This window comes from Piliocolobus tephrosceles, chromosome 20 (genome assembly GCF_002776525.5).
Source record: "Piliocolobus tephrosceles isolate RC106 chromosome 20, ASM277652v3, whole genome shotgun sequence".
NCBI lineage: Eukaryota > Metazoa > Chordata > Mammalia > Primates > Cercopithecidae > Piliocolobus > Piliocolobus tephrosceles.
The window spans coordinates 38,617,039-38,627,849 of NC_045453.1; the positions used below are offsets into that span (position 1 = coordinate 38,617,039).

General features: G+C 42.7%; 1 protein-coding gene across 2 annotated transcripts in view; it reads right to left on the reverse strand.

Moving 5' to 3' along the window:
• Positions 1-2,387: 2,387 nt before the first annotated feature.
• LOC111526270 (cystatin-13-like) overlaps positions 2,388-10,811 on the reverse strand; it is a 21,083-nt gene continuing 12,659 nt past the window's right edge. For both annotated transcript variants that reach the window (XM_026448134.1, XM_026448135.2), the window contains exons 3-4: positions 8,158-8,268; positions 2,388-2,730 (exon numbers count right to left, since the gene is read on the reverse strand). In XM_026448134.1, the coding sequence (XP_026303919.1) occupies positions 2,647-2,730; positions 8,158-8,268 (195 nt within the window). In that variant the 3' untranslated portion in view covers positions 2,388-2,646. The remainder of the gene's footprint in view (positions 2,731-8,157; positions 8,269-10,811) is intronic.

Consider the following 10,811-nt stretch of genomic DNA (forward strand, 5'->3'; position numbering starts at 1 on the left):
ACTCACTTGAGGAGGCAGTCTGTCTGTTCTCAGATCTCAAACTCTGTGCTGGTAGAACCACTACTCTCTTCAAAGCTGTCAGACAGGGACATTTAAGTCTGCAGAAGTTTCTGCTGCCTTTTGTTCAGCTATGCCCTGCCCCCAGAGGTGGAGGCTACAGAGGCAGGCAGGCCTCCTTGAACTGTGGTGGGCACCACCCAGTTTGAGATTCCCAGCCGCTTTGTTTACCTACTGAAGCCTCAGCAATGGCAGATGCCCCTTCCCCAGCCTCACTGCCACCTTGCAGTTGGATCTCAGACTGCTGTTAGTAGTGAAGGAGGCTCCATGGGCATGGGACCCTCCGAGTCAGGCGTGGGATATAATCTCCTGGTGTGCCCTTTGCTAAGGCCCTTGGAAAAGTGCAGTATTAGGGTGGGAGTGTCCCAATTTTCCAGGTACCGTCTGTCACAGCTTCCCTTTGCTAGGAAAGGAAATTCCCCGTCCCCTTGTGCTTCCTGGGTGGGGTGATGCCCCACCCTGCTGTGTGGACTGCACCCACTGTCTGACAAACCCCAGTGAGATGAACCTGGTACCTCAGTTGGAAATGCAGAAATCACCAGTCTTCTGCGTAGCTCACTCTGGGAGCTGCAGACGGGAGCTGTTCCTATTCGGCCATCTTGGAACCTCCTCCACAAGTGTTTCAAACCAACCTATAACCAGACCGCCTCAGGCACACTTTCTCAGGACCTCTTGAGACTGTGTCTCCTTCTCGGCCACCCAAATGGCTCAGAATAAACCTCTTTAAATATTTTGGCAGAATTCGGTTTTTCCATTGTCAAGGTGAAGGGTGTCCTGATGTCTGATCTCAGCCAGGCAAGCCCCTGGGGGTCTCAGGGTGCCACTTACAGTAGATCTGGGTTCTACTATCAGGTTGGCTCCTCCAGAAGCTGACTTTGAGACAAAAAATTCAAGTACAAGTGGCTTATTTAGAAATAATTCCAGAAAGGCAACTGAAAAGTGGAAATGGTAAGGGGCAGAAGCAGCACGGATAGTGAAATTAACAATATGGATAGCTAGGGCTCAGTCTTGCTGAGTCAGTGACTGGGTAGACACACTTGGTGTTATATCCCAGGGGACAAAAGGCCAGGATGTTTATCCTCCAACTTCTATCATTGGCTGAGGGCTCCTCTCAGGGGTATTACCCACTGGCACTCCAGCCTGCCCTTCATTGGCAGAGAAAGCCTTCAGGCAGAGAGGCTCAGAAGGTTGCAGTCAGCCCTGTCAGAGAAGAGCCCTCATGGAGAGTTGTCATGCAGGTGGCCTCTGAGCTTCACCATCCCTCTCTCATGTGTCTAAGTTAGAACCTGACCCTGTATTATTACTGATTATTACACAATATTGTCTCCTGGCCCCAACCTGCACATTGGTGCTGCTGTCTAAGCATCAGGATTTCAGAAAGTGCTTCTTTATGGTCATGGTATCCCCCTTTAGCACCTCAGTCCATTCCTCATACACATGCATGCACACACATGCACACACATGTACACACTGTAGTGGCCAGCCTCCCGGATAGCCTCCAGTGACCCTAATCTCCTATCTTTATGTCCTTGAATAGTCCACACTGAGTCAGGGCTGTTCTGGGTTGAGTCTAGTTTACAAATGATACAGTGGCTTCCATCTTGGTCTCTGGGAATACTGTGTCTGGAGCAAGTCAACCGAAATACCAAGCTCACATGCAGTCTTGAGGAGAAGCCACGGAGAGAACAAAGACGTCATTCGATAGCTATTATCAACCTGCAGCCATGGGAGTGAGCTACCTTGGAAGGGATTCTCCAGAGTCCATCAAACCTTCAAATAATGGCAACACAGCCAATATCAGAGTGTAACCCAATGAGACGTGACAACCAGAGTTGCCCAGTCAGGCCACCCAGAGATGCTTGACTCACAGACATCATGAGACATATAAATAAATTGCTTGAGCCATTAAATGACCAGGTGATTTGTCATGCAGCGTGAAGTAACTGATACATTTAACTGTGAGCACACACTTATGCACAGACATGCACACACATGCATACACACACACACACACACACATATGAATGCAGTCTTCTCTCCCTGCATCATTAACTTTTCTGCTTCAATTCAAAACCAATGAAAATCTCTAAATGGCCAAACTGTCTTTTTGGTTGGATCTGGTTAAAACTAGCTGTTTCTAAGCTAACAGGCTGCATCTTCCAAAAAGTCCTGGGAAGGGAGATTTCTGTAGAAATCCATGGACGGAAACTCTCAAGGCAGCCAGACTCTCAGAGCCTTACAGAAAGTGCCAGTATACTTGAAGCAATTGAGGACTGCGTCCTCTGGTTATCTAGAAAGATTTGTCCATGAAAAGTAATTTGTAATCAGAGTTGGGTGAGGTGTAGAAACTGCTTCCATTTATTGGTAGCAGATTATCCCAGCTAGTAGGTGAAGTATCCAGCTAGAATGATGTGCAATGCTGTCAAAACACATCATGGATTTTCAACATCAGCCCATGAAGAACACACAAAAATGCAAAAAGCCCAAACAAATGAAGTCAATGGGTTAATTGTGTCGTTCTAGTTCTTGCAAGTGTCTTTGCTTCTTCTTTAAAATGGAAATGAGTGTGCAAAACACACTAGAAGATAACTACATATCTTTGCATCGTTTCTTCAGCATGGTGAGTTCAAATTTCCATGGTTTAGATGCAACAATGAAAGTACAAAAAACCACCTGAAAGAGACAAAAAGAATACTCAGCTTCTATTTTAAAAAGAAAAAAAACAAAAGCAGAAGTTCCTATTTCCAGGCAGGAGTTAGAATCAGCAGGGCTAATCTGTCTGAGTCAGCCATGCCTCGTCAGAAAACAGAAGATCCAGCCCCCTCACCAAAGAAGTCCTCATCGGTTGACCTGTTGTGATCTGAGCCATCATGGGTGTGGCTTCATTCACTCCAGGAGAGCAAGGGTCAGAACCCAAGGACGGGTTATTATTGGAAAATCCCCAACTCCAGCCCTGACTCTCATCCATACACATGGACTCCCTGTAGCCCATAGAGACCCCAGGCTGCACAGAGAGTCCTACCCAGGGAATGCAACATTGTAAGAATAGTGCCAGGTCCTGTATCCCTTGGGGAAATAAAAATTTGCCAGCAACCAAGGATGAAAGCTTGCAGCTGTAGGACTGGAAGGAAACAAGTAGCTCTCATCCCAGAGTCCTGCAGAGTATGTGGGTTTTTGGCTCCCTGCCTGGGAACGAGAACACTGTTTCCCTCCTCTCTCTCCTAAAATATTCATTTAGAATAAAAATATAAAGTAAGAATACTTCCATGAAGTCAGTGTAAACTTGAATGACAGCAACAAGTAGAGAAGAAGTTGTGTAAGATATAAAGGTGTAAGCACAGTTTGGGGGAGAAAATAGGACACGCCACCAGCAACCCAGACAGCGCCTTGCAGAACTGAGTCCAGGCTCCTACACCTGGGCCTGAGGGGGATCCAGGGATGGGGGAGCCTGTGTGTGCCAGTGGTGCAAAGAGAGAGAGAGTGGGCATCGGGTTTGCCAGAGAGTTGACTAAGTAATTGCTTAACTTCTGGACCAGCCAAGGTAGACAGAAAACAATCAGGAAACAGAGGACCTGAATAACCCAATTATCAAGCTCAACCCTAGAGGGTATTTTAGCAATGTATATTAAAATTTTTAAGAGGTGAAAAAATATTGGATTAGTAATTCAATTCTGAGAACCTTGCCTATAAGGAAACAATAATCAGACATACACACACATAGAAATAAGACTATTAATTATAGCACTGTCCATAGTAGCTAAAAATTAGGGAAAATCTTAATCAATTCTCAAGAATTGGCTAAATAATAAATGGAAGCATCATAAAATAATATCAAATAGTTTCATTACATAATGTTCTAATTTTACAGTCTTAGAAATGCTTAGGTTTTATTATTAAATAAAAGTCTAGATCATGAAACAGCATTCATTATGGTCTCAACTACAAAAAATATAAACATAAAATATTTTTAAACTAAAATACATATCAATATATTTACAGTGGTAAGATTTGGATAAGGGTATCTATAGTTGATTTTAAAAAGCTTAGTGTTTTTTAAAATTTCCAAATTTTTTACATTAACTGAATCAGGACAGTAACTATTTAAAATAATATTGTTTTAAAATTTATTTTCCAAAGATCCCAGATACCCGCACTTTCTTCCTTTCTAAATACCTATAAATAAACCAAGAAAACAGATAGGTCCAATCTATAGGAGCTTTATGAAACAGGAAAGGATCCCATGCAAGGGCAGAGACAGATAAAAATCTCCACATGGTAAATAGATGTGGGCAAGTGGATAAAAGTTTATGGAGTGCCATGTACTCAAGATAGAGGATGCAATCATAAGAGAAAGCAAAGGCAGTAAACCACCTCCCAACCTCTCAAACCCAAAGCCATCCTGATTTTCCTCCTCTCACACTCCATGGCTAATCAATCAGCAAATTCTAAACAAACTTTCATAGACCCAGAATCTGAGCACCTCCCCAACCTAACCAACATTCTCTCTCATTCGAGGTATCTCAATAGACTAATAATGGACTCATATGGCTCTCACATCTCCACCCATGCCCCTGTCTTAAATTTTCTCCTTTTGTCCCCTGAGGTCTGCACTCCTCCTGTCTCTACCTGGCTTGTCTTGGAAGACTGACCTCCATGGGCTGCTCCAGTGGGCACCCTTGCCCTCTGACCTCCATGGGCTGCTCCAATGGGCACCCTTGCCCTCTGACCTCCATGGGCGGCTCCAGTGGATACCCTTACCCTCTGACCTCCATAGGCAGCTCCAATAGGCACACTTACCCTCTGATCTCCATGGGCAGCTCCATTGCGCACCCTTACCCTTTGACCTCCATGAGCCACTCCAATAGGCAACTTTACCCTATGACCTCCATGGACTACACCAGTGGGCCCCTTACCCTCTGACCTCCATGGGTTGCTCCAGTGGGCACTCTTGCCCTCTGACCTTCATGGGAAATTCCAGTGGGCACCCTTACCTTCTGACCTCCATGGGCTGCTCTAGTGGGCACCCTTATCCTCTGACTTCCATGGACTACACCAATGGGCACCCTTACCCTCTGATTTCCATGGGCTACTCCGATGTGCACTTTTGACCTCTGACCTCTGTGGGTTGCTTCAATGGACACTCTTATCCTCTGACCTCTCTGGACCATGCCAGTGGGCACCCTTGCTCTATGACCACCATGGGCAGTGTCAGTGGGCCCCTCTGGCTTCCAGTTGAGTTTGGCCAAGGGGGAATAAAATCAGAAAAGTGGGAAGTAGGAATAGAGCGAGGTCAGGGAGTCACAGCAGGTTGGCTGTGTTCCTCCACCTAAGGCTGTGGCCCCAACAGGAGCTGCCTTATTGCTCCAAAAAGAAGGATATTAAAAAGCAAGTCCTATAAACAAAAAAACAAAACAAAACAGAAAGTTCCAGAATTTATGTAAATTTTGAAAAGCATACAAAATTCTTTGACATAGGCAAAAGTTTTTAAACATAGGTAGAAATGTTACCCACCAATGATAGAAGAGTGGTTATCTTTGAGGGGGAGCATAATAGATGTGTAGCATTTTACTTTTTAAAATAAATAGTAATACCCTTTAGGATGGCTATTGCCTAAAAGTCAAGAGATAACGAATATTGGTGAAGGTGTGGAGAGAAAAGAGCCCTTGTACACTGTTTCTGGGAATGTAAACTGGCACAGTCATTATGAAAAACAGTATGGAGGTTCCTAAAGAAATTAAAAGAACTGCCATATGACTTAGCAATCCCTCTGGAAATAAAAACGTCACTTCATAAAGATAGCCACACTCCTGTGTTCATCGCAAAATTATTCACAATACCCAGCATGTGGAAACAATGTAAATGCCCATCAACTGGTGGATGGATAAAGAAGATGCAGTACACACACACAGTGAAATATTATTCAGCCTCAAAGAAGAAGGGGATCATGTCACTGGCCACAAGGATGAAACTGGAGGAGGCTGTACTAAGTGAAACAAGCCAGACACAGAAAGAAACATATGGCATGATCACACTTATATGTAGAATCTAAAAAAAAAGTCAAATATACAGAGAGAGAATAAAGTAATGGTTACCCACAGAGCAGGTTGTGGGGGGTTGGGAGATGTAGGCTAGAAGCTACAAATTAGCAGATATAGGATGAAGTTTAATGTACATCATGAGTTAATTAAATTACACTATATTTGGAACTTCTTTTAGATGACTAGATTTAGTTGTTCGTGTCACAAAAATAATGCATAATTATGTGAGATTACGTTATTTTACTTCACTATGGTAACCGTTTTACTATCTATATGAATCACATAGTATCATGTGATATATTTTAAATATATCCAATAAAATTTATTTTAAAAAATAAATAAAAATAAATTTTAAAAAATAGCGAAAATTAATGTAATAAAATGATAATATTTGTAAAACTTGTGTGGTAGGTGGATAGGCATTTGATATATCATTTGTAGTGCTTTCTTGAATTTTTGAAATATTACTTAATTTAAAATTACTTCTAATCTTTTATAAGAATTCACTCTCTAGATTTAGCCACCTGCTTGCACTTGGCATTCTGCTAAGCTGTCTGCTCTTCATTAAAAGATGAGAATTTTGGCCGGGCGCAATGGCTCACGCCTGTAATCCCAGCACTTTGGGAGGCCGAGGCGGGTGGATCACGAGGTCAGGAGATCGAGACCTTCCTGGCTAACACAGTGAAATTATTTCCAATTGTTTTCTTTCATAAATGAAACTATATTGGAAAACCTTACATATGCATATTTCTGTGCCCTGTGTATTTTTTCATCTATTTACTAAATACCTAAAGCAAGCACAAGACATGGATAGCCAGAAATAGTGGCAGATAAGTGATTGGCAAAAACTGCTCAGACGTAATACCAATTAAAAATATCCTCATGTTTAGGGCAGGTGCAGTGGCTCATGCCTGTAATCCCAGCACTTTGGGAGGCCAAGGTGGGTGGATCACCTGAGGTCAGGAGTTCAAGACCAGCCTGGTCAACAGGCTAAAACACTGTCTCTACTAAAAATACAAAAGTTAGTTGGGAGTAGAGGCACATGATTGTAGTCTCAGCTACTTGGGAGGCTGAAGCAGGAGAATCTCTTGAACCTGGGAAGTTCTCCCTGCCCCCCACAGTCTTGGAGATGCCTGCTTATACTGACTGGTCTCTCCCCCTCCTGGCACCTGCTCTGATCATGGAGCAAGGCTAGGGCAGAACCCAGAGTTGTCGCAATCCAGTTGGGTGCACACCTGCTTAGGACAGCTGTAATATTCTGACCCCCTCCAGTCTTTGGGCACCAAGGAGCACGGGAGGGAGGCTGAGGGGAGTGCTGAGGACAGCTCAGCACTGGCCTGCTGGTGCCACTTGGCATGAACAGCCTGGGCCATGAAGGGTGGTGGAAGGCAGACAGGCTCCTGGGCAGAAGGGGGTGGGTCCCGGGTGAAGTCCCACCTTCAGGTTGGGGAGGACCTGAGGCCTCTGGGCTGGACTGCCAGTCCTGCAGACCAGAGGGGGAACTTGTACTTATTGCTGGGCCCACCCATGGCTGACTATAGACCAATCAGCACACAATTCCCCTCTGAAGACCATAGACACCCCCAGACTCAGATAAAGCAGAAGACAGACAAACAGCTGCAGAAAGGAGCTATCCCCTCTGCTGAGAGCTGGGAAGGCTACCAGATGACCAGCTGCAGAAAGGAGCTACCCTCTCTGCTGAGAGTTGAACACTCTGAATAAACCTAGAAAGAGGAGCTACCCACCACGGGGTTTCCTCTGAGCTGTTCTAACACTCAATGAAGCTCCTCTTCGTCTTGCTCACCCTCCGCTTGTCTGTGTACCTCATTCTTCCCAGAAACAGGACAAGAACTTGGGCAAAGGTGCCACCAGTCATAGAAGTTTCCAGCCAGAAAAGCAACACCCCAAAGATCCCATAACATTCGGGAATGGAAGGTTGGCATCAGCAACAGATAATAGAAATGATGCTCTGTGTCTAGAACCTGGTCATCCACAGTACTGAATATGATGTGCTACACAAATCTTACCACGGCAAGGGATTCTCCTTGTCTCAGCCACATACCTTTTGCATTTTGGGATCCTCTTGAAAAGCACAGTTTTCATCTTCTGAAATTTTCTTGCAAATGGTTCGGGCAATTTTGACCTCAATATAGTACTCCAAACTATCTGTCACCTGTCAATGAGTAATGTAAAAATAATATGTTATTAAAGAATGTATAATAGCAATTGTCATCTCTGGTAAATAAACATGTCATTGACTACTCAGGGGAAAGAATGTCTTTCTGCCTTCCCCCTCTTCAACCGTTTTCGTCCAGAAGTTTTGGAGTGATTTGGAAGGTTTCTTATCTTGATATCTCTGTCTCATCATAGCATTTAATTTTAAAGTAATGGTAACTGTCTCCAAAATAAAGCAAGAAAATGATTCCCCCAAAAATTATTTTCCTGGGAAAGCTAATGGTTTGCTTATTAGAGCTTGGGAAACAGCAGAGCTTCTAGCCTCTTCATGCCTAATCAATAGATATTGAGGAAATAAAACTATGACCCAGAACTGGAACTCACTTAGTGTGTATTTGTATTGATTATCTCTAAAGTCTCCTATTCTTTGTCAATCTCAGTATCCACACTTTGTTGAAATACGGATTCCTCCAAAATTTCTACCTGCATGAAGCCCCTAGCAGCCCTTCTGTTCAAGGAGAGCCTCTTGGGGAAACAGAACAGCTCAATGGCAAAAGTGGAATTTATTTAAAAATGAACAAGAAAACAAGGTTTACAAGACTTAGGGGAGAGAACATATTAAAGAGAATGACCAAGTTTAAACACAATAACTCGTCCCAGAAGAATCAGAGACAACTGACAAAATATTTTAAAAATTTTTAAGAAATTCTAGAAAAGTTTCCTGGGCATTGAACAAAGGGAATGTGGTAGGCAGAATTCTAAGATGCCCCCAGGAGTCCTGCTCCCTGTTGTGTGTGCCCTGTGGGATCCCTAGGACTATGAATAGGATGGATTTTACTTCTGGGATTAGGCTATCCTCTAGGGGAGAGCTGAATTAAAACAGGGAGATTGACTTGGTTGACCTGACTGATTCACATGAGCCCTTTAAATCTTAGGTTAGAGGTCAGAGAGAGAAGTGCACACTCTTGGATTGAGCAATTTCACTTTTGGATGTACACGTAACTTCAAAGGCACACACATTTACAAATACAGGTACACCTCATTTTATTGTACTTTGAATTATCATGCTTCACAGGTACTGTGTTCTTTACAAATTGAAGGTTTATGGCAACCTTGAGTCAAGTATCTACCAGTACCATTTTTCCAACATGTACATGCACATTTCCTGTCTCTGTGTCACATTTTGGCAAGTGTCAAAATATTTCAAACTTTTTCATTATTATTACATCTGTTATGGTAATTTGTGATCAGTAGTCTTTGACGTTACTATGTAATTGTTTTGGAGCACTAAGAATCATGACCATGTAAGTCAATGAACTTAAATCTATAAATATGTGTGTTCCTGCTGCTCCACAGACTGGCTATTCCCCATCTATCTCCTCTCCTTAGACCTCCCTATTCCCTGAAACACAGTAATACTGAAATAAGGCCAATGAATAACCCTACTGTTGCCTCATTGTAATGTGAAAAGAAGAGTCACACATAATCTCACTTCAAATGAAAAGCTAGAAGTGATTAAGATTAGTGAGGAAGGCATGTTGAAATCTAAGATAGGCTGAAAGCTGGAACTCTTGCACCAGTTAACATAGTTATGAATGCAAAGAAAGAGTTCTTGAAAAAAATTAAAGATGCTCCTCTAGTGAACACATAAATTATAAGACAGCAAAACAGCCTTATTGGTGATATAGAGAAAGTTTTAATGGTCTGGATGAAAGATCAAACTAACCACAACATTCCCTTAAGCCAAAGTCTAGTCCAGAGCAAGGCCCTAACTGTCTTTAATTCTATGAAGGCTGAGGGAGGTGAGGAAGCTGCAGAAGAAAAGTTGGAATTTAGCAGAGACTGGTTCATGGGGTTTAACAAAAGAAGCCATTTTCATGACATTAAAGCACAAGGTAAAGCAGCAAGTACTCATGTAGAAGCTATAGCAAGTTACCCCGAAGACGCAGCTAAGATCACTGATGGAGGTGGCTACACAAACAAGAGATTTTCAATGTAGATCAATCAGCCTTCTGTTAGAAGAAAATGCCATCTAGTACTTTCATAGCTAGAGAGAAGTCAATGTCTGTCTTCAAAGCTTCGAACGACAGGTTAACCCTCTTGTTAGAGGCTAATGCAGCTGGTGACTTTAAGTTGAAACCAATGCTCATTTACTATTCTGAAAATCCTAAAGCACTAAGAATTATGCTAAATCTACTCTACATATAAGAAAACATCAAATCTTGGATGAAAGCATTTTTGTTTACAGCACGGTTTACTGAATATATTACGCCTACCACTGAGACATAATGATCAAAAAAAAAAAAAAAAAAAAAGCACATGCACAATTCCCTTCAAAGGATTGCTGCTCATTGACAATGCACCCGGCCACCCAATAGCTGTAGTGGAAATATACAAGGATTTATATTGTTTCCATGTTGGCTAATACAACATCCATTCTGTAGGAGTAATTTCAACTCTCAAGTGTTGTTATTTAAGGAAAACATTTCATAAGGCTGTAACTTCCTCTGATGGATCTGGGATCTGGGTAACTTCCTCTGA